The sequence below is a fragment of the Pollicipes pollicipes genome, unplaced genomic scaffold, assembly GCF_011947565.3.
Source record: "Pollicipes pollicipes isolate AB1234 unplaced genomic scaffold, Ppol_2.1 Scaffold_7262;HRSCAF=8765_pilon_pilon_pilon, whole genome shotgun sequence".
NCBI classification, from domain to species: Eukaryota; Metazoa; Arthropoda; class Thecostraca; order Pollicipedomorpha; family Pollicipedidae; genus Pollicipes; species Pollicipes pollicipes.
In genome coordinates this window covers 17,874,533-17,898,038 of record NW_023597055.1, presented here as the reverse complement: position 1 = coordinate 17,898,038, position 23,506 = coordinate 17,874,533, and the positions used below count along the sequence as shown (strand labels likewise).

Sequence of the window (23,506 nt, the reverse complement as noted above, 5' to 3'; positions counted from 1 at the left end):
GCAGCCTGGGCCATATTTTTCCCTGATTTCTGGCTGTCTCCGCGAAAATGATGTGACTAACAGATGACCGGAAACGTTACGCCATTCCAAAGGGCAAAAGAGAATCAGTGCATGACCGCAGAAACGGGCGGAAGAAAGAGGATGTGACACTGATCATGACCTCCTCATTCACATTGCTTCTGTGAACGTCACAAAACATGGAATTAAATGGCAATGGAAATGGAAAATGGCTGGCCGGGCGAAATGGATTATATAGAGATGTGTGCTATAAAATGATTATCTCCACTAATTGATCGCATTACATTAATTGAAATAATAAATTAAGCTTAAAACAAATGTATCTCATCATCGGTTACCAAAAACATAATCTAGTACCAAAATTAGCCTTGTAACCAACGATGGGAAGCCCCCACGGAAAGACAACACATACACACGCTCTAGTCAGCCCATTGCTCGTTATGAAGCTGCACCACTCGCTGACCTCCACTCGAGCAGTGTGGGCGGGTAGACCCGGCTCAGTCTGCCATCTGGCGGTGACCGGAGCAACTTCTTCTGGCAGTCGGCCGCGTACCCATTCTGACCGTGGTCCGACACGTACCTGAGAGCGGCAGATAGTGTTGTTACAAGGGGAAAATTGATTAGTTGATAAAATGATAAAATGCGATACGATGTTTAAAAAAACAATATCTGGATCACGCAGACGAGTAGTACCGTTGCTGGAATTCGCATGAAATTATACTTGAGTCGAACCTGAAAACTATACGAACTGCGTCAACCAATTTCAGCCGATCAAACCGGACGCGGGCATTCGGAACAAAACGCATTCGTAAACCAATCTTACTTTTAGCAGAGGAACTCACAAACGAGACATCCATTTCAAGCATCAGTCGCATTTCGTTTTCCAACAACTGGATGGCCCTAATATCGTCATTGCGACTAATCAGCGACTTCTAGCGCCCTCCCCCCCCCCCCCCCCCCCCCGAGCCCCCAACACGCCGACCGTGAATGCCTCCGAGGAGAGGCGTGTGCTGAGGGAAGGGTAGGAGTGGAGGTGGGGGGAAAGGGTGCACTCGCCACTCACTTGAGCAGGTACTTGTAGAGCGTGTCGCTGGGCGGGAACACGGACAGGCAGTTGGACATGAGCAGCCAGCCTCGCTCGGCGTTTGCTTCGTTGTCGTTCTTCCACGTCTGGTTGCACAGCTGGCACAGGATCTCGTCGCGCAGCTTCTCATTGGTCAGACCCTGCCGAGGCGTCATGGAGAGGTCATGAGGTCATGCGGGCTCCTTGGCCGAATGTGCCGTCGATGACGTGGTTCGAGGTGAGGCTCGAAGAAAAAAACAAGAAGGCTCAGGCAGGCATCGACACTAACGGATACGTACCCTGCCGAGGCGGCGCCGCGTCCGATGAGCAACGGAAGGTCGCAAGGTCAATGAGAAGGTCATAGGGCCATGCGGGCTCTCCAGCCGAACGTGCCGCTAATGGCGTGGTCCACGGTGGAACTCGAAGAAAAAAACACGAAGGCTCAGGCAGACATTGACACTGGCGGCTGCGTACCTAAGTGGAACCCAATGGTACGTATGTGTACTGAGAGGGTCATGTACTTTGTTGTGATGTTTTGTACCCGAGCGCAGCTCGTCCAATGGTTGCGCAGGATCGATGTAATGTGACGTTATGTGGTGACACCCCAGACATGGTATGCGGCGCGTTTGTACAGTGACCGAAGATAGGGCTCAGCTGGTTGGCATTTCTAACCGCAGGTAACGCGTGGAAGGTCAGCGTTTCGCGGACAAAGAAGCGTGAAGCCACCCTTCAGTACTCTCAAACTTGAGAACCTCAACCTCTTTCGTTCTCTACCATCTCTCATCTAACACAGTCTAAAATCCAAGTCTTTGCCGAGTTGCATGGGTACATACGGCATCATCTCGGTTCCCCCTTCCCCTCTCGTCCTGCCGCTCACCTTGTTGACGATGTAGTCCCCCAGCGCCTTCTCGCGCGTGTCACTCAGGTTGTTGTCGTTCATGAAGCGCAGCACCAGCTTGAAGATGGCCAGCGACTGCTGGTAGTCGGCCTCCTTGGACTTAGCCAGGAAAGGCGTGCGTATCGGCTCCCTCTTCATGCCCCAGAGATGAGCCTGACGCAGCGGAGGTCACGGGTGTTGTCAGGGTTGCCATGGTGATGACGCCCCGAATTGGGTGCGACGACCCGCAGTTATTAAGAGAATTAGACGCCAATCCAAATCAACGACCGACAATCAGAGTATAATGGGCAACTTGTAATGCATCGCCAGGAGTGAGACGATATACCGGCATGACTGACGCATCACATTGAGAAACAGCCACATCTTTTACCGTTATTCCTTGTACACATGATGCGAAACATGAACCCCAAGATGTGCAATATTCGAATGGTGATTATTTGTATCGGTGTTTGCAGTGAAATACGCGGTAGTATAAGACATGTGGATCACATCGGGTGGAAGTATAAGACATATGGATCGTCGGTGCACGCACGTATTTAAGAGTGGTAGTTCAGTGACATCCATACATCATATTAAAACTACACCACAACGCAAAGCCAGACCCAGACTTCGGAACATCAAACTCCGGCATGCAAGCAAAAACCATTCGAAAATAAGCCGAGAACGAGCCAGTGAAGACCCATGGGCGTCCCGCGGCTCACACCATACCACCAGGCGTCTTGGCTACGGCCTCACCTTGAAGTAGATGTTGGTGAACTTGGTGAAGGCGTGGTAGTCGATGTCGTGTGGGAGGCTGAAGCGCTCCTCGGGCGGGTCAACCTGGGCGCCGATCTTCATCAGGTTGCGGTCCGAGTGGGCAGGGTGCCAGTCTGCCGGCGGGCCAGTCACGGGATCACGAGGTCAGACCCCAGTCGGACCACAGTGGTCGCACTCCTGCTGACATCAGCGGCTGACTCCGACAGTGACACGTGTGTGCGGCACGGGACGCGCCAGCAAAGTGCCGACTATACTGCCCCGCGGCCGCCCGTATGCTTGTTCTGGGGTGGGGATCGATGAGGGGGCGGTGACCCCGCAGCCGGAGGGGTGCGAGGAAACGGCATCTGCTCCTGCCAACGGCGTGTATGTACATAGGGGCACTTGATGGCTTGTTATTTGGTTAATTTGATGACGCGGCCTGTTGAATGTAAGCGGAATGCGGTCTCCTCGACTAGTGTCTCGTTCCTGGCGTTCGTCCGAGAGAGAGAGAGAGAGAGAGAGAGAGAGAGAGAGAGAGAGAGAGAGAGAGAGAGAGAGAGAGAGAGAGAGAGAGAGAGAGACCTGAGCTAAGGTACGTAGCCCTGACTATGGGTTCGAAAGCCGGTACTGTAATCTGGAAGTCCGAACACCGGAGACCGAAGCCAGGCGTGGGACCCGGACGCTGGACCTTGGGGTCACAAACTCCCCGGGTCCAGTGTTCGGAGTCCAGACTTCAGAGTCCAGAGTCCATATTCCAGAGCCCAGAGCCCAGGCTCAGGGCCCAGGTCCAGGGTCCACGGTCCAGGGTCCAGGGTCCACGGTCCACGGTCCAGGTCCAGGGTCCACGGTCCACGGTCCAGGTCCAGGTCCAGGTCCAGGGTCCACGGTCCACGTCCAGGGTCCTCCACGGTCCAGGTCCAGGTCAGGGTCCAGCCAGGTCCAGGGTCCACGGTCCAGGGTCCAGACGGTCAGGGAGTCACGGTAGGGTCCAGGGTCAGAATCAGAGCAGTCGAGAATCGGGAGTCGAGAATCGAGGATCCAGAGTCCAGAGTCCAGAGTCCAGAGTCCAGAATCCAGAGTCCAGAATCGGCCTGCCGGCACTGACCGTCGAGCCGGCTGAAGATGAAGGCGAGCTCGGCCGGGATTTCCAGGTGGTTGACGCCAGCCACGGCCCGTGACGGGCCCCTCTCGCCGCCTGGCCGGTCTGCAGACGTCTTGGCGCGCGCGCGCGCCGCCCGCTCGGCCGCCACGCGTCGCTTCATCTCGCCCTGGAGTGGCGCGCCAAGGGCGGTCAGTACTCACCGCAGACACAGGGCGGGCAACTTAGTTTAAGAAGGTGAACCCCCTGTCGAGGTGTTGCGATTTTCACGCCGACTTTACTGCTGTAAAAATTAAGTCATATAGCCTAGATAGTAGGAAGAATGTTCATGTTCTAGACCTCACACTACCTGAAAACATGACTGAAAATGTCGCATGACTAAAAATTAAGCCATGGGACCTAGATAGCGGAAAGAATGTCCATGTCTTAGGCCTCACACTGCCTAAGAGACATTATGAAAAGTGTTTCATGATTAAGAATTAAGTCATGTGACCTAGATAGAGGAAAGAATGGCCATGTTCTATGCCTCACACCACCCAACGGGAACGGCTAGGCCTTAGGAAAGCTAACGCGTCAGGCAGGCCCAACATGCGTTGGTCACGATGCAAACGTCGATCACGTCTGCATCGTGATCGTGATCATCGCCTCACGTCGCATTTCCTCCGTCGACCTTAGCTTCCTGAGCTCTGGGCCACCGCACGGCTCCAACAGGCCCCGGAGCTCGTACCTTCATCTCGCCGAAGCGCCTTCGCTGCCGCTGCATGCGGAAGTTGGCCTGCGCCTTGACCATGCCGGCTCGAACGGTGCGGTACCGCTTGCGGTCCCGGTACATGCGGTAGTAGCTCTGTACCTTCACTGCTGACTGGCGCGTATTCCGGTACCGCTTCTCGGCCAGGTACCGGCGAACCTGGCGCCGGGTACAGGTATCACGTTAGAGCACTTGTGGGCTGGTGTGCCGCCATCGTGCCAGGCGCGGCGGCAGAAATAATGCGTGGGATCATGTCGGCAATGGCATAGATAAGCAGGCATCCTAAATATCTTGCAATTCCCAGCAGCATTTCGCATTAAGACACAAACACTCTTTCCAAGTAGCGACGCTCTACGGTGCCCCCTAAGCATGCGTGCTAAACGTCAAAATTCTTGGCTTCTTGTGTGTTTGATGTCCAGCACTTTGACAGACACAGGCATGGCATCGAATCGCAGTTGACTTAATGCTGATATGAGATATCTATGAAATAACTAATTCATTTCTTGAGCTCCCCAGCTTTTAAGTTCTCGGTGAACGCAAACCGGCCCGTGCCGGCCCGCCTCACGTACGTTCTTCTGTATTTTGATGGCGGCGTCTCCCTGCACACGCAGTCGCCGGCGCTCCAGAAGCTGTTCGAAGCCCTCGCGCAGGAACACCTTGGTGGTGCCCAGCTGGTACTCCTCGCGTGACTCCGGGTTGCTCTCCAGTATCATCTGCAGGGCGCGTCGAACAGGTCAGTCTCCGGTGTGGACGGGTGTCCCACGCCCACCGCTGAACTGCATTGCATGGGGGGGGGGGGGGCGAGGAACATCGGTCATAAGTACGAACGTTGATTTCGTGGGAGAATTTTTTTCACATGACCTCAAATCAGTCTGCAATATTGAAGGTACCTTCCTCTGTTCTTTGGCTCGGTTTCTGTTGAGGGCATAGGTGTGTTCCGCAATATATGTTCTGTCAGCCAGACCCCAAACCCCGGTTCCTTTAAAGCCCCGCTCACCTCCCCCTCACTCCTCCCCGTCTACTCACCCTGGTCACGTCCCTGACCGGCGTGCCCCGCGATAGTCTTCGGTTCCTATAAGGCCCCCTCCCCCTCCCTCCTCCCCGTCCACTCACCCTGGCCACGTCCCTGGCGGGCGTGCCCCGCGGCAGTCGCTCGGGAAGCAGGCCGCGGTACCGGTCGGCGAACTGGGCGAAGCGCAGCCGCACCGGGTAGCCCAGCTGGCGGATCCGGATGGTGTCCAGCATGCCGGTGTACCGCAGCTGCTCCAGCACCACCGGCATGTCGAACTTCATCGCCGCCTTCTCCGCATTCGGCTTGACGCAGCGGATGAACCACGGGTTGCACCTGGAGACGATGGTCGTCGTGACGACGATGGCCAGGATGGTGACGACAGTGATGCGGGGATGTGACTGAGCCGGGCGGATGATGAGCAAGGATGACCAGCGAAGGGCCGTTGGAGGACGTCGGTGGAAAAAAAGCGATGAAACGTGAAAGGCTGCAGTTGGAGACTTTAGACGAAACGCAAGTTTGTGGTGAAGGAATGATATGAAACATGACACTAGCGATCCATTCTCGTGCATATCAATAAGAATCTGTGTCCTCATTTGGCGGTGAATAGCCAACGCAGGTCACACAGAACAGTGCATATCCAAGCAAAACTCAACGAATACCTCAGGATGACCTGCAGGCTCACTTCATCAGCTATCACATGTCTGACTACTTCGCTGACTTCAGTCATACACTCACTTAGTCATCGACTCCAGCAACTGCGTGAGGCTTTCGTGGAAGCGGGCGGCTACGGTGGGCGTCCGCGGCTTCATCGTGACGAACCGGCCATTGCTCTTGTTGGCCGCCTTCGCCGCCTCGTTGTGGGCTCGGTGCTCCACAAACATCTCCGAGATCATCTAGGAGAGGGTCAGGTCAGGTACAGTCAGTCTGAGTTCAGACCTTTAGGCTGATGTTATTTTGGGATCAGTGGGATCAGTGGGATCGTTGGGAGAACGCAACTAAGATGGTTTGCCCAAACGGAGCGATCAAAAATAAGACAGCCGGTAAAAGGCAACGCAACACAAGTTTTCTGTGAACCGTCACTGAGCACTAGAACCGTTGATGCGCACCTTTCGTTGGTAAATGCTCGACCATTCGCAACCCAGCTGGGGCTGGATCTGCTGGAGCAGCTCCAGCAGCTGGAGCTGACCTCACGGCTGATTTTCCAGCGCAGGGGGACGGGCGAATCAGGGGGACAAGGAGCAACTTCCCCTTCTCCCTACAGAAAATCTTACCATTAATCCCCTGGAGTTGAACAACACGAAATGACTTTGACCCGACTATACCACCTCAACTCTAGGGGCGTCTTGCCGCCCCTGCCACGACGCGTCGCGTGAAGGGGTAGGCATCCTTCTCACCGGCACGTCGCTGCTGACTAGTAGGTCCAGCACGTCGTTCCTCAGGATGTCGCGGTTCTTGTCGAGGAAGCCGTCCACGTTGTACCAGACTTGGCCGGCGTAGTGGTGGACGCCGAACTCCATCGACGACATGCGTGGCCTGGCGGGTCACAGAGGTCAGGTCAGGGTCAGGAGCTGAAGGCCAGCAGAGAACGCTCGTGTTTTTGGTCATGTGGCATATGAGCAACATTGTTTACAGCAGCGTTTCGCAAGTTTCCTTACTTTGCCGAGCCATCAACTGCTTCCGCTATGTTCTGGCAGTTCGATTCATGCTGTGAATAGCGCCGACTGCCTTGGATTAAAAGTGATACATGCCAGCGTCCAGAGTCCTATATATAGTTCAGAGTCCTAATAAGTCCAGGTTTGACTCATTCACTATCAACCGACTGTGTGGTATCAGTACCGGCTGTAGAGCTCGTCGAGCGCGTGGTTGTAGTGGAGCTTCTCCAGCAGCGAGACGTCCGTGGCCTTGGGGAAGTTGGACTCGTCGTCCAGCAGGTGGAAGATGCCGACCGGCTTCTTGCTGATGAGGTGCAGGACAGGCCAGTTGTCCTGGAAACGGACGGTGTCTGTGTTAGACAACACGTCCCGCTGGTGTCTGGAGCTCAGATCTCACCCAGTGAGCCAATATCCCGGCGCTGGCAGCTGGCGCGAAGTGGCGTAGTGTGGAAAGACATGCAAGGATATCGGCTGATGGCGCTGGAGAGACGCTGGACGAGCTGGTGAAGCCTCTCGGCAGCACTGGGCGAGCTGGTGGGGCCTTACAGCAGCACTGGACGCCTACTGGTTGCTAGGCGATGCCAGTGTTGAACCCGACATGCCTTTTTCGAACGTTTTTTCTGATGGTCATGGATTAGAGGTACGGAGTGGTAAAAACGTCCTTAGGGAAGTACGCCAGCGACACCTTCAGCATCTTCGGGCAATCGGCGCCGCAGTCCGTCATGACGATTAACACGGGGAACGAAAAACTCAGGACCATGGTAAGGATCAAACCCAGGACCTCTCGCACATGGTCGTGTGTAAACGCCCTACCAGCTTATATACGCCGTCCACCATTTTAATTGTTAATATTGGAATCCCACCACATATACCAAAAGGTTGTGGGGGCAGGTTCGGAATGAATGAGTTATCTATCCTTTGGCACGCACATATCAACGAACAGATCACACTGTGACTCGAGAAGGCAAGTCAATGACCTGACCGCGGTGGTAGCGAGCCGTACCTGGAAAGCGATGCTCTGCCACTCGATCTTCTCCTTCAGGTACTCCTGCTGCTCCAGCTTGAAGATGTGCTTGCTGAAGTGGTACTGCAGGGTCTCGTTTGCGTAGTTGATGCAGAGCTGCTCCAGGCTGTTCTCCTGTGGAAGGATGTAAGGCGTTGCAATTTGTATAGGCTAGCTCCAAATAAATAAATTATATGTGTTGCTCGAAATGGATACATCACAACAGACTAGCTTGCACACTATGCTAGATCCCCCAAACCAGCACAATTCAATGAGAGGAAAAGAAAAACGTTACAGTGACGGCAAGCGCCTCTCGCCTTCCAACACATAGAAAGTCAGTTACAGCAATTATATATGTTCAATAATAGTTAAATAATCAAAAAATATAATGTTCAATTATAGAACAGCAGTCAATACAGGGCTCGCACCCTACAGCGTGTCCTGCTAAGTATTCGGGTCAGGTGCGAACTGCCTTCTTGCTGCGCGCTGATTACTCTGTAGCTGGCTGGGTCCGTGCTACTTACTTTGAGCCGAGTTTTTGACAGTTCAGACCGCATGCTATCTCTTATTTAAAGCTTGACATATATTGCATCACAATTCTTAATCTAAAATCTTCACGCTGGATCTAGGGTTGACTCGAAGTGGCATGTTTACATGATTTAGGGCACAAAGATTTAAATAAGCCTTGTGAAACCGTGATGTGCATGACTTCATGAAGCTCTATCATGCCGCACAATAATCAGCGGCACTCGCTGAACCGCGAACAGCACTGAAACTGACCTTGAAATCCTCGAAGCCGAAGATGTCCAAGATGCTGATGCTCATCTTCCTTGAACCCTTGTACACGATCTGGTTGATTCTGCGCACCAGCCAGCTGAAGAGGCTGCTGTAGAGCACCTTGGAGATGGCGTCTCGGGCGTCCAGGGCCTGGTCGATGTTTAGTGGCGTAACCACCCGCTCGTTCCGGGCCTCCTGTGTGTCAGAGGTCATCTCAGGTCAAGTCAGAGATCCCATCAGACCATCTCAGAGGTCACACCAGGCCAGCTCAGGTCACATCGGATCAGACCAGACGTCACCTCAGGGCAGGTCACAGGCCACTTTCGGTCAGGCCCGAGCCCCCTCAGATGTGGTCAGAGGTCGCATCAGACCAGCTCAAAGTCACATCAGACCAGCTCAAAAGTCACATCAGACCAGCTCAAAAGTCACATCAGACCAGCTCAGTCACCTAAAGCCAGACCGATTCCACTCGGTCCTGACGCATCACACATACACACTCCCCTCTCCTGGAAGCATCCTAAGACACACTTAGATGACCTTAACTTAGACAACCCCAGATTGAGCCTGATCGTCGCCGAGATACCTCCCATCCCAGCTCCGGCCCCGACTCTGAGCCGCGCCGACGCCCGAAGGCGGCGACGGGGAGTCCAACTGACCGTGGTCTTTGTCATGAGGGCGCGGCGCACCCAGTCGGTCTCGATGCCGAGCAAGTGACCCAGCCAGCGGACCTCGGCGTCCGAGCCGATCTCGACGCCCTCCTGGCCGTGCTTCAACGGCGCCCGGTGGAAGTAGATGTTGCCCAGGTGCAGCACTGCCGACGGCAGGGGAACGTCAGCCTCCACACACCGCGGCCTGGGGCTGATGTCGGGTGCGGTATACCGCGGACAGGGGCTGAGGTCGGGCAGGGACCGCGGGCAGGGACCGGGATCAGCTTAGGTACACCTTATCCAGGGGTGTTAATGGACCTCACCCTCTCTTCGGGTGGTTTTGCCGAAGACACCTCACCTGAGGCAAGGATCTTGAAGATGTTGTCCTGCTCGTCGGACGAGAAGCCGAGCACCTGCATGGCCGACAGCAGGGCCTGGAAGTCTTCCTTGTCGTACTTGCCGTCGATTTCCACACTGCCGCCCTGTATGGCGGTGGAACGTGTTAAACCTCACGAACTTGGTCGAGGCTGAATGTGACGCCATTGGTGTCATGGTCCAGAGGCCAGCTCTTCCTTGGTAAGGTACCAGGCTCAAGTAGGTATCTGTGACGTCACAGATAGCGACGTGGTACGAGAACGCCCGCACGTTCAAAGCACAGGGCCTAATGTGACGTAGTTATCTGCGGCGTAAGAAGTGACAGTCTGAGGTAAGTCAGTGTCCAATAAAGAAATGGTTTCGTCAAAGGTAAATTGTTGTACGCTTAACTTGCGTGAATACAGGCCCGGCGTCGGTGTAAACAGCTGTCTCCGCTTCGCCCCGCGATAAATTACGAAGTCATATGATGTGCTCCACGACCCTGCTGATGCATCGACAAGGTTGTTTTGCGAATGCTTGCGAAAGCAATTCCTCCACACTATTGGGACACCGAAGAGGGCGGCAATCAAACGAAATGGAGCGAGTGTTTGTGCGGGGGTGTTCGTGCGCCTGCCTGGTTCAGGTAGAAGTACTGCTCTGCCGACAGCAGGCCGTATTTCTTCTTGTCCTCCTCGCCCAGACCGGCCAGCATCTCGTAGAACACGTGGTAGTTGCGCTCCTCTTGCGCGTGCGTGACGATCCGCGACTTCTCCAGCAGGTACTCGGTCGTCCTCGCGCCGGTGATGATGCCCCTGTCACGCGGGAGTTCACGTGATGTGATCACGCGCTTTCCAGCCCGCGCCGGCTGACGCGGGATGAGTGACGGTGTATACGCTGCCAGTCGGATCGACTCTGCCATTGCCATCAGTAACGCCGCTGAACGACACGGCTCGACTCTCCGCTACATCCAGGTTCTGCCGTAGCAGCTGGCATCGAAGCGGGTCACCGCGCGCCGCCGGCGTCACACGGCGCCGGGCTGGGCCAGCTGACCAAGATGTAGGACCGATGTCAGCTGGCTTATCGCATCGGCGATGACAGAGTTACGAGCCGGCCGCCCCGCACGCGTTTGCAGCGGGAGCTCGCTGCTTAGTGCGGCCCCTGGAGAACGACGGACCCAGACACCGAGCGAGACCTACCGTTGGTCGCATCTCGGACGGAGATTTGAGCATGTGGCAGGTGCATAACAGCAGCCTTTGCGGAATCCGGGAGCATATCGCAGTGACGGTCAAGCATAAGCATGCATGAGTGAAGGATCATGTGCGTACATCATGACGTTTTTTTATTACATTTAAGTATTGCCTTGTGACGGCCGAAACCATAGACAGGCGTAAAAGTTGCGATTTACGATGCGGACGGTGGAAAACGTTATTATGAATTATTGCCAGCATGAGAACTTTCAACTCATAACGCCGAAAAACCAGGAGCTCACATTCTTTCATTTTTATATGAAGTACGAATCAAGTATAACTAGAGACCGGTGCACTTACTCCTTAAAGTAAACTTCCAGGTACTTTCCGAAGCGGGAGGAGTTGTCGTTGCGCATGGTCTTGGCATTTCCAAAACTCTCCAGGAGAGGGGTCGCCTCCAAGATCTGAGAATGGTTATGCGAACGATGTTTACGACCCGCTGGTACTCGTATGCATCAACACTTGCAAGACGTGCAATGGTATACACAATCTAAGTATATTGAATCTACCAGGCAACGCATCTACTCTCACAGCCTCTCAGCAACGGACCGGTGGTGATAGGATCCTGCCTCTTGTGACGTAATGCCTTTACACCACACACGGAGATGGCCGTCTGTGCCCCCAACGCCACCCCAGCCCTGGTGTGACAACGCTCCACTGACCATGCCGTAGTCACTATGAGCCTGTTCGCTGTCTCATCAGTGGTTCATCAGTTCATCAGTTCATCAGTTCATTTTCACGCCTGGCACTGCGCTGAGCGTCCCTCCGCGGCGCCCCAGAGACACCCTGCCTTGTGAGGAGTGGAAGAGGGGGGGGGGGCTGGCTGTGACCCACCCGCTCGACGATGAGGTCGAATGCGACCGCAAGCCGCCCGTTCGCCACTCGGGTCGAAGCGGCGCCTGGGACCCACCAGTTCGATGATGGCGTTCTGGGGCGACTGTGACCCACCTGTTCTGTGATGAGGTTGGAAGGCGACTTGTTGACGGCGGCCAGGTACTGCATGATAAGCTTGGTGGCTTCAGTTTTGCCGGCGCCGCTCTCACCGCTGATCACCACGGTCTGCTGTTCGCGCTCCTTCGTCATCCGACTGTAGGCCGACGACGCGATCGCGAAGATGTGCCTGAGGGCAGGGCAGGTCAAGGGCAGTCGAAGGGGATGAGACGTCATGGTCAGCCGATAGTGACAGGTCAGATCGGGTCACGGTCATGGCCATTCGATTGGGAGGGTTCACGAGAGATGGGCAGCCAGAGAGCGGTAGGCCGGTTCGGCATGGGGCAGTGACTGAATTTGGTAGTTTGTCTGGTAAAAGCATTGCAATGGGTCGGGGGTTGGCCATACTTTGGAATTATCAAGAGCCTCACGGGAAGCTCTTATAGATCTGTAAAACTGGATATGGAAGTTGATAAGGGACTCTAGATAATATTTGATTACAGCCATAACGCAACAATGCGCACAAGACATTCGTTGTCCGTACATCCAAGGTATAAGCGAATGCGGCGTAGTCCGCACCAGGTACGCGGCTTATCCACACTTGTGATCCAAGTAACACGGCCCACGCGGCCGGCCTGTTTCCCAGATGATGCGACACCCACGAGCGAGCCAGCCGTCCTACTCACGGTGGCAGAGATCCCAGGATCTGGTCCTCGTAACGCTTCACCATGTCCAGGCCGTAGATGTCGAACATGCGGTACGGGTTGACCGATACCAGGATGCTGCCCGTGTAGGTCTGTGGCGGACGGCGAGGCGCCCGGTGAGGACACGACAGAAGAGGTAAGTCCTCGCCCCCCCCCCCCCCCCCGACCGGACCCGGCCAGGGCCGCTGGAACGGATCCGCCTCCACATTACCGTAGGCTGTCGTTACGGCAATGAGTCCAACGAGAGCCGTTGGATACGGAAGTCACAGGTATGAGAGCTACCCGGTACAATGGTCACAGGTCACAAAATTGCCCTAAACAGAGGTCACAATTCACAGGGCCTCCCGATGCAAGGGTCACAGGTCACAGGGTCGCCCAATACAGAAGTCACAGGTCACAGAGTCGCCCAATACAGAGGTCACTGGTCACAGAGCGGTCTGGTACAGAGGTTACCGGTCACAGAGCCGCGTACAGGTGAGATTCGTGTCAACAGCAGACCCAGCCCGGGCAGATGTACATCGCGATCGACAGACGCACGTGGACTGTTTTACCTTCCCAAATTTTGATACACTCAGGACGAATGCAGTACGTGGGTAATGCCCAAACTTGACAAAGACCGGGACGTTGTTTAGCTGAAACGGCTCACAAAGACCCACGCCAATTTGTCCCGTATTAAACCAAACTTGCATCAACCCCATGTCGTAAACGCGTGCGTTCTTACGTATATCATCTCCTTGTCGTATCGTAGTTTCAGGTTCCATAAGATGGACGCCTCGTTGAGGTCACTGAAAAAAGACATTTCTGTCAGACACGTGTTGGAATAAGGTCATTTACGCTGTTTACGCATTTACGCATTTACGCCGTGGACTTGTAATTAAAAGGTACATGATCCTCAAGCTTTGTTTGCATGTCGGTTTTACATGCATTAAATCCTTTAAAACGTGGATTTTTTCCAATGGCATATCCAATTATCATCGATTAGTGAAAGGCCCGCAATCCCAAAACAAGCTTTTACCAACGACTTCGCGACCAATGTTGTAAACCCGTTAAGTACGCATGACGGCAAAACATTACGGGCGGATCAACACCGTATCCACATCCTCCGGGACCGTGGCCTTCAATGAATTTCTAGTGTCATCGCAGCAATGCATGTTGCACCTGCGTCAGCTGCTCCCGGTATAGGGGAAAGCAATTTTGGAAATGAACAAGAGACCCCACGCACACAAATGCCACAAATCTGCTGTCACACAGTGCTGTGCAGCTAGGAGAGTGATCTGCACGCCAATACGTCTACACTTCACCGGAATACATGTACTCGATGGAAGACGGCGGTTTGGAACTTCTGCACGCCGCAATGACGCGGCGGGCTAGCCACGAGCAAAATATCTTTACTGACTCTGGGGGCCTCATTAGCAGCCGGCACCGCACGTCCTCTGCATGCAGCTGGCGTGCGGATGTGTGCGTACGCACTCACCCATGTCTGCGCGGACCACACGCCACACACACAACGGCACAGTTATTGGCTCTGACTAAATCTACAATCTGCGGAGTGGCTGGCCAAGGCGGAGTGGTAAGTGTGTGGGAAGTCGGAAAAGAAGTCTCACCCGATCGCGATCATGTCGTCGACGCCATTCTGTCCCAGGTCCTGCCGCTTCCTCAGGTTCGCCAGGTTGGTCAGCGTGAACACCTGCGGCTGTGGAGCACACGGAGCACGCGGGCGTGAGTACGCGCCGCTTCGGAACACGTGAGGCGCATATCACTGCAAGCTGGTTGCAGAGGAGAAGCACTATGGTCCTGGTCCTGGCCAGCGAGCATCAACAGCAGCATCAACAGCAGCATCAACAGCAGCATCAACAGCAGCATCAACAGCATCTGCAGCAAGGAACCGCAGACAAAGCACGAGCACTGCTATAGCATGCCTGGTGACTGCTGCTATGACACGGCGTGTCGTGGCGGACAGCTACATCCGACGCTTGGGAGCATCAAGACCGCTGCCACAGACGAGCGTGTCCAGTAGACGCTCTTCTAACTCTGACGCGCCGTCGGTGGTGTCTGCACGGGCTTCCGCTGGCAACTCGTCCCACCTCAAGTCAACCAGTCAACTCACTCACGCTCATGCGATAGTCGGGGACCTACCGTAAGCACATAATAGTGTCATGCAACAGTGTTGGGTACCTGGATGCAGGCGCAGACGAAGGATGAACCATAATAACTGAGTGAAAAAGCAGCATAAATCGAACTATACCGCGCCAAGTCCTTCCGAACTAAAATCCGCCAGCCGAAGTTGAAGCAATTCGTCTGAATAAGACCTAGCCTGCTTCCGTTTCGTAGGTCTTTTCGCTCACGAAATTTACCAACTGTGGGTTGTTAAATGAGGTAGAGATCATCAAAGCGTCCATAGCACCATGAAGGGTCAACAATATTCTTGTCAACTTCTGGTATGTTTAGTTCCGCTAATGGTGGATGATTACGGGCATTTGTGGTGGAGCCGTACCGCCCTCAGAGCGTCACGGATACGCACGAAGGTACGCCGTGTCTCACGACGTTTTGACGCCTGCAAATACGCAAGCCATTCGCTTCTTTAGATCTTATGCAGTAGATGTTGGGGTAAATGCGGTAGATACTAGGGTGGGCACTGGGGATGGATTTATTCACATTTTAACGGTTCTTTAATTATGCCATATTTGGGGTCCACGTAAGCGTAACGAATGTCACGCCGTAGAAGCATAACTCATTCGGCTGATTCATCAAAGAAGCAGCGACGTCTTCCTCACCAATGTCCGTAGTGAGTCCGTTAGGGACCAATTTTTTCCCACGATAGTTTCCTCCGCACAGGTTTCCTCAATGGATTCCTCGACCCCTTTTGCATCAATACGTCACCTAAATACGGAGCATGCACGCTATCCTGACCACTCACGTTGCGAATGAGGAACGTGACGCACGTCTCCTGCAGGGAGAGTGGTGCGTGCCCCGCCGGTGGAGGCGGCCCGGGCGCGGGTCCGGCTCTCCTAGCGCCCCCTCCCTCCGGCGTCCTCCTCCGCCCCGTCACTGAGTTCCCGGTGGTTCTCGGTTCGGCGGAGGCGCGCCGGTGCGCGGCCCGGCCTCCGGCCATCTCGTGGCCGCGGCCCGAGCAGCGGCGGCACACGCGGCCCTCCCGCTCGTCTTCCAGACTGTCGCCACGCCCCCGCCAGCTCGGCTCGTCTTCCGGGGCGGCCTCCAGGCTACCGTGGCGACCCCGCCGGCCTCGCTTGTCCTCCGGGGCGTCCTCTGAGCTCCTCGTCCTCCCCATGGTCGGCGACCGGCCCTCGGGCGGCCGGCGCGACCCCGGCGGCTCGGGCTCGCCGTGGTTCGCCGCGCCATCGGCGGGCGGCGCCGGCGGGGCATCGGCGGCCGCCCGCTGCCGCCGTCGGCTGCGGTCCGATGGAGCGTCGGGTCCGCGGCGCCCGCGACGATGCTGGCGCCGGCGGCCGGCAGCGGCCGGCGGCGGCCGCTCCGTCTCACCGAAGTAGCAGAGACTGAGGAACTGCACCTCGTGCTCGGCGAGGCGCTCCAGTGGCGAGGCGTCCAGCAGCGAGTCCGGACCGCCGTCAACGCCGCGCAGGAACGGCATGCTGTGAGGAGCGCCCCGGCCGGCAGCAGAAGTGGCCGGTCCCCAGACGGTGGTGTCGCCAGCCCCGCTGGTGCCAACCCTCGACCTCATCGTCCGCTGTCACGTGACGACAAGACGCGTGACGTCGTTAGTGACGTCCAGATGCGTCACGACGACGACGAGGCGAGGGAAAGGCAAGTGTTCGGGCAAACGGTCGGGCAAAACTACAGAGGCTTCGACCGGTCACAGGTCTGCAGCTAACGCCAAGGGTGCATGAGGCTCCTGAAGACGCCACCTCTCGCAGTGCACACCCTGACACCACTTAGCCACGGATGGTGTCCCTAATCAGATAAGCGGCCGTGTGCCACAGTCTCTAACGTGCCGCTGGCGAGGATCCGCGCAGACACCGAGCTTCAGTGACGGCCGTTTCGGGGCGCGTTCGCCGACGCTGTGCTTTGGCGGCGCCGGCGCGAGCCGCGCTGGCCCGCGCTCCGTCGGCTCCGTCGCTGCCACCGCAGAGGGGCGCCCGTCGTCCTCCGAGCTGACACCATCACACGTGCACCCCGCCAGTCATCGCATCTCCTGGTGCCGGGCGGCAGGCCGGGTGGTGCTCCCCTCACACCGTGTGGCAAGGCCCGCGGGGTCCGGCCGGCCACCGGCGCCGGTGACTGGGTCTGTCCACCTCGACAGACCACGTGGTCTGTCCACTCCGACAGACCACCTGGTCTGTCCACTCCGGCAGACCACCTAGTCTGACCACTCCGGTAGACCACCCGGTCTATCCACTCCGGTAGACCACCTGGTAAGTTCACTCCGGCAGACCGCCTGGACTGTCCACTCCGGCAGACCACCTGGACTGTCCACTCCGGCAGACCACCTGGACTGTCCACTCCGGCAGAGTACCTGGACTGTCCACTTCGACAGAACCCTGGTGAGTCCACTCCGGCAGACCACCTGGCTGTCCACTCCGGCAGACCACCTGGTCTCTCCACTCCGGCAGAGTGCCTGGTCTGCTCACTCTAGTAGATCACCCGGTCTGTCACATCACACTCCAGAAGACGACCTGGCATACCATCCTCCAGTGACGCGCGCCTGGTCTGTACTGCCTGGCTTCTTCACCCCAGCTGGCAACCTGGTCTCCACACCAGACTGCCGGGTGTCCACACCAGACCGCTGGGTCTCCACACCAGACCGGTGGGTCTCCACACCAGACCACCGGGTCTGCACACCAGACCGGCGGGTCTGCACACCAGACCGCAGCGTCTGCACACCAGACCGCCGGGTCCTGCGCACCAGACCGCCGGGCCGCCGGTTCCACACCTGGCCCGCTCTCTCAGCCGGTAGCACTAACCTAGTGCGCCTGCCGACTAAGCATGGCTGCCAGGCCGGCGGCGGCGGCGGCGGCGGAGCAGCCAGCGTGACGTCACGCTCTGTGACGTCACGCTCCATCGGTGCGCGCCGTCGGCAATGGGGCCGTGACCCCGGTCACGTGACGGCCGGCGGCACGTGTCGAGGGAGGGGGGAGCGGCGTCACGTGATGCCGGTCATTGTTGGTCCGGAAGCGATGAAAAACTGGTCCACCCAGCGATGGACAGTGGTCAACGGCCGGACTCTCATCGCGATTACCATCATTAATTACCGGAGTGGAACAGCAGTAGGTCAAACAGGTCGTCTTTAGCGACCAGCCTGGACTACCTATACTACACAGCATTCCGGATCTGACTGCCTGTAAAGCTAGCAGCAGTTTTCCTGAACATCCGTGGGGTGCACGAGCATCAAAGGAAACAGATCCTCCGATTCAAGGGGCGGCAGTCAGGGGAAAGCTCGTGTTCGTTTCTGGAAAGTGCATAAGGCTCGGGAGACTGCGCCGCTTCAGCTAACAGCAGCTCTCGGTATTACCAGACAGCGCCCGCCGCGCGAGCAGCCCACTCGGCAACTCCGATGCCGCAGGCCTTCAAGCAACGAAACAGGCACGGCGCGCTGCCAAGTAGAGCGCATCATTGGAGCGCTGGAAGCAGCCGGCGCCCGGTCATGGCCCGGGTGCTGGTGACGTCAGGCGTGGAGGCGTCGGCTTGGCTGGCTTCGGAGTATGCGGAAACTCCGGATAATTGTTACTTTTTCGGCGGCGACGGCGCATCGAAATTGGGGTCGATCGATATCAATGAAGAGACAAGTTTAGAGCTTCAAATCTCACGCACGTGACGACGACGGAGATGGAGAGACAGCACATGTGGACCGCTGTTCCATCATCCTTCGGTTTGGGCGTCAGGCGTCGTTTGGTTACGGTCTTCTTTCCCACGATGTCACTGATTACCACCTTTTATGGCACCGCGCATTACGCTGCATGATATGTGTTCAGTAAATCAAAAGAACTAGCCACATATACGGCAGGTGAAGCCCACACGTCGCTCAAGCAGTCATTGGTTGCCCAATCGCAATCAAAGCCCGACAGTGCTCCGGTAATCATGACCCGACCGAGCCGCCTTGAGGCGCTGCCAGAGCAGAGGTCGTCCCCCTTAGGCGCAATTTTTTAAATTTTAGAGCTATAGACGGCTCCTTCCGTTCTTTCATGCTAAGTGCCGCCTGATTTTCGCCCACTCCCCCCTCCCCCTCACTCGCCGTAAGCAATCCTGGCTACGCCCCTGGAGCCGCCTCCAGCGCCCACGCGCTGGACGGGGCCCGGCCCTGGCTGCAGCCACTCGCCGCCTCTCGCCGCGCCACCTCGGCATCGGCTCCGATAGTCCGGCCGTGTGCAATGAGGTATGCGGACACAGTCGGCGGCTATGGAGGTCGGCCGCTCGGGCGCGCGCCAGGACTCATCGGTGCACACCGTTACACCAGCTGGGACGCCGGCCGCCGCTGCAGTCGGCCGCCGCTGCACGTGGCGGGCTGGACGGTCTTCGTTGGTCGTCTTCTAGGACTCGTCGCATGTTCTCGTTGTTTGGTGGGTGATTCCTCCTGCATAAGCTCTTTTTCGAAGCGTATTGCAATTGTCGCCAATGATTTCCCTCTTCTTGCCTTTCACGTCCCATTTTGTTTGTGTTCTTTTCTTCCCGTCAGTTGTCCTGTTGCTCACTAATCGCTTTTTTGTTTTTTTTCTGCCTGCCATTTTCCTCTAGTGCATCCATCTTTTGGCCTCGTCCTAGGATTTCCTCACCAGTTGACTTGGCATCCCTTTCTTTGCTGTTTTGCTTCTGTCCTTTCCTCCTCCGGCAACCCACCGTTTCTGCACGTCCAAATGCATGCCGTCATTTCCAGTTACTGCTGCACTCACAACGTCCCTCGTCGTCCCTCGCATAGGAAACGGGACCACATCACAACTGAGTCCATCTGATATCACTGCAGACTGATATCGATGCAGACAGTTCTTGCTGCTATACGTCTGGGAATCCGGCACATGGCCGCAGCCGTCCAACCGGCAGTTAAACCAATCGTCTGGATCTGGAGGCGTCTGAACCACCGTTACGATCCGAAGTCTAAACCCGTCCCTTGAATCAGGCCGGTGCAGTGAGAGAGCTCCCGGCGGCTGGCGCCATGCCAACCGGTGGATTCCTGACGACTAGCGAGCGTGCGTCTGAATTCCGCCTTTTATTGGCAATTCGGCCGCGTTGCCAACGTTACCGCAAAGCGGCATTGCGCCGAGTCTATAGTGACGGAGCAAATGGCTGGGAGTAAAATTAGAAGCATCAGTTCTTATGCAGTTGGCCAGAAGTAGCAGAAGTAGCAGCTCTAATTGTGCTTTAGCTAAACAGATGCTGCAGGGGCATGCAGACGCGGGGTGTACAACAGCATCAACTTCGCACGTGCTATCCCGCGGCTTCATGGTGGAATCACCGATAAGATTTAAGTCATCCTATGGCTTATAGCTGTAAACATCTGTACATAAGATTTAAGACGAGCGAGAAGACTGCGTAACGACATTAAGACCGCGGTGATGGTGCTGCAGTTTGATGGTGAAATCAGCCGTAAAGCCTTCTGCTATGATTCATTCTACTAACAACATTGGTGTTTGCAGAAGTCTGGAACAAAGCCTAGATAGCAATCTAGGTGAGTCGCCCCAAACCATTATTAAGGCCATACAATGAGCTTTACCACCTACCTGTGGTCACGTATCCGCAATCGGCGGCTTATTACCTCATTGCTCAACACGTACAATTTCACTTGATTCAAGATGTCGGAGAGCAGCACGGCATCGTCTCAGTTAATACATAAGCCTGCAGCTTCATCGGCATTTACTCACATGACGTGCGACGTGCGTAAGTGACAGTGACCTTGACCCAACCACGACCTGACCGTGAACCGACCATCAGCCGACCATGACCCGGACGTGACCCGACTGACCTTTCCGTTGACGACCGCCTGGACGGTGACCACCTGACCGGCGCGGTGGAACTCCGTGACCTCTCCGGGCAGCACGTAACCCACGCCGGGGTCGAACCACACCAGGTCCCCCTGCGGGCACACGAAGGCACCTGGTCAGCGTCGGTCCACCTGCCAGGGACATCGCACCACACGCCGGGTCAGGCGCCGGGTCAGGCTGGGGAGGAGCAGGCGCTGAGTCAGGCTGGGGAGGGACAGGCGCCGGGTCAGGCTGGGGAGGAGCAGGCGCCGAGCCAGGCTGGGGAGGGGCAGGCGCCGAGTCAGGCTGGGGAGGGATAGGTGCTGGTCAGGTTGGGGGAGGGGCTGGCAGGCTCCTGCGGTGTCCAGGAGTTATGCGGGCAGCCTCTGGCGAACCGTGGAACGAACGCATTCGGCCAAATTGTCTTTGATTCGCTTGGCTACGGGCAGTCTAACACCAGCGTAATTTGTGAGCCTATGGTCATCACCGTGCGCTTGGTTTTTAATTGTTTCTTTTTCCATGCGGGTTACCTGCAAGTAAACACACCACCAACTGCATGACAGGCACATACGAGAGGAAAATTTTTTGCTGTGTCACGATCAGCTGGGCATGTTGTGTGATAGGCGTGTGGGATCCAAATTACTCCGCTCCAGCTGCTTCTTCATGTCCTAACATACGTCACACCGCGTCCGTCACACGCTGAGCTATGGAGGTGCTGCAAGTCACGGACATTCTCATTGGCAACGCAGCCAGTGCTGCTTGGTCATGGCAGAGGTGTTCGTCACCGTCACCCACTTGTGCAGAGGCGGGACGTCTTCTGCCCCGGGGCGGTCGAGCCGGCCGGCCGTTCAGCGGCAGCGACAGCCGACCCAGGCTCTTGCACCGCACCACACCACACATCGCGCAGCGCGCCGCGCCCTCTCTGAGATCCTCCGCCGAGCAGAACTTGCGCTCACCGCCGGTAGCGGCGCTGGCGTCGCGGCGCGGGGCCGGGCGCCGGTCGGAGGCCGCGGGCCGGCCCGGCGGCGACGGCGGTGAGATCTGAAGAGCTCTGCTGGGAGCCGAGCGCGAGCGCGGTGGCTTGGCCGGCGGGGAGCGGCGCCGGCCGGCCGCCGGGGCGTGGCCGCGTCGCCGGGCAGCCCGCGGAAGCCGCCCGGCGTCGCGGCAGCCGCCGGCGGCGACGGCGACCGGCCGACGCCGCGTCGGCCGGTGAACGGCTCGTTCGTCGTCTTCGACGCCTCCAGCCGACCCCGCACGCTAGCGAAGAGGGACGAGACGCGCTGTCCACCGCGCCGCAGTGCGTGCTGGCCGATCCTGCACGTACTGGAGACGCCGGCGAACGTCTCGCTGGGGCGGCGCTCTCTGAAGGAGCGTCCGAGCGCGCGCCATCTCCTGCGGAATGTGGCGCCACAGTCCAGCGCGTCTCCGGTGTGGGGAAATCCTCGCCCGCCGTCTTGCATCCTCATTTCACTTCCGGAGCCGTGCACACGCATAAGGCCGCCGACGAAGCGCGAGCCGCCCCTGGGAAAACGCCCTCGTCGGCCGATTTCTCATTGGCATTCCGCGCTGAGAACGGCGGCGGCGCGCGCACAGGAAAAGTTCCGCGCCAAATTACCGATGCTGTTGTGTCTCCGCCTGCCGCCGGCAGTTTCGGCGAGTGTCGTGAGAGGGCGTGCCGGCAGCGGCGGCCGAGGAGCGGCACCGGGGTTCGGCACGTGCGCGGCGCTTTCTCGGGCCCGATCCCAGCCCCGAGCCACGCCTTCGCGTCGGGAACACGCAGAGGGCGGCGCGCGCTGGTGAGCCGAACGCGCTTGTGAGTGCGGCGCGTTGGTGGCGGCGAGACGGCGCTAGCAGTGGTCAGGGACGGATGTCAGATGGACGCGGCTGTTCATCGCCCATCTCAGGCTGCCCAGCAGCTTCGTCAATGCTAACACGTGTTTGGCGCCGCGGTGTGTGCACTTTGCAGATGTCAACGAAAATGTGATTGAGGGGCGGCGGAAATAGTTGGCAGATTACAGCAGCTTATCGAAATAACACGCAACTTGCATCTGCATCGCAGCAGCAAACTGCAAAAATCCAAGGCCACATCATGCTAGCCGCAAGAGCGCGTCTCGGTAAAAACACCGTTCTCCAGCTGGTGCATTCCTCAGCGTGCATGTCGGCTCTGCTCAGCTGGGCTCCGTTGTTGTGTCGGCCTTGACGGCGGATCAGTGGCCGGACAATCCAGCGCCAGTCGTCTGGCGGCGTCCGACGAGCCAGCCGACCCCGGCGCATGCGCCAGCTCCTCGAGCGGCCGCCGAACACCCCGCGGGGCACCGACGCTACACCCCTTGAACGGTGCCTGGCGGGGACGTGGCCGGTCGCAAACAAAAACTGGGCGCGGCGCCGCCGCCGCGCCGCCGCCGCCGCCGCCGCCGCCCGGTGGGCCGGGAGGGCCCGGCTCCGGCGCGGCCGCCGGCCGGTCGGACGGGTTCGGCCGCCGTCGGTTGACCCGCCGCTGGTACAGACAGCGGACCCTGCACCGGAGGGTCGCTCGCCAGCCGGCGCGAGAGCGGTCACCGGGGTCACTGGGGGCGGCGGACTCCCCGATCGGTGACGGAGGACTCCCTGATCGATGACGGTGGGCTCTCCAGTCGGTGACAGCGAACTCTCAGATCGGTGGCGGTGGACTCCTCGATCGGTGACGGCTCA

General features: G+C 57.4%; 1 protein-coding gene across 1 annotated transcript in view; it reads right to left on the bottom strand.

Annotated features, from left to right (window-relative positions):
* LOC119113516 (unconventional myosin-XV) overlaps positions 1-23,506 on the bottom strand; it is a 74,854-nt gene that overhangs the window by 25,835 nt on the left and 25,513 nt on the right. The window contains exons 3-24 of the mRNA XM_037237819.1: positions 20,818-20,928; positions 14,492-14,580; positions 13,609-13,672; positions 12,870-12,979; positions 12,202-12,373; positions 11,554-11,657; positions 10,641-10,818; positions 10,011-10,134; positions 9,662-9,816; positions 9,009-9,200; positions 8,229-8,363; positions 7,410-7,558; positions 6,968-7,106; positions 6,309-6,466; positions 5,675-5,906; positions 5,131-5,274; positions 4,541-4,720; positions 3,820-3,982; positions 2,715-2,848; positions 1,959-2,132; positions 1,082-1,242; positions 482-598 (exon numbers count right to left, since the gene is read on the bottom strand). Coding sequence (XP_037093714.1) covers positions 482-598; positions 1,082-1,242; positions 1,959-2,132; positions 2,715-2,848; positions 3,820-3,982; positions 4,541-4,720; positions 5,131-5,274; positions 5,675-5,906; positions 6,309-6,466; positions 6,968-7,106; positions 7,410-7,558; positions 8,229-8,363; positions 9,009-9,200; positions 9,662-9,816; positions 10,011-10,134; positions 10,641-10,818; positions 11,554-11,657; positions 12,202-12,373; positions 12,870-12,979; positions 13,609-13,672; positions 14,492-14,580; positions 20,818-20,928 — 3,185 coding nt within the window. The remainder of the gene's footprint in view (positions 1-481; positions 599-1,081; positions 1,243-1,958; positions 2,133-2,714; positions 2,849-3,819; positions 3,983-4,540; positions 4,721-5,130; positions 5,275-5,674; positions 5,907-6,308; positions 6,467-6,967; positions 7,107-7,409; positions 7,559-8,228; positions 8,364-9,008; positions 9,201-9,661; positions 9,817-10,010; positions 10,135-10,640; positions 10,819-11,553; positions 11,658-12,201; positions 12,374-12,869; positions 12,980-13,608; positions 13,673-14,491; positions 14,581-20,817; positions 20,929-23,506) is intronic.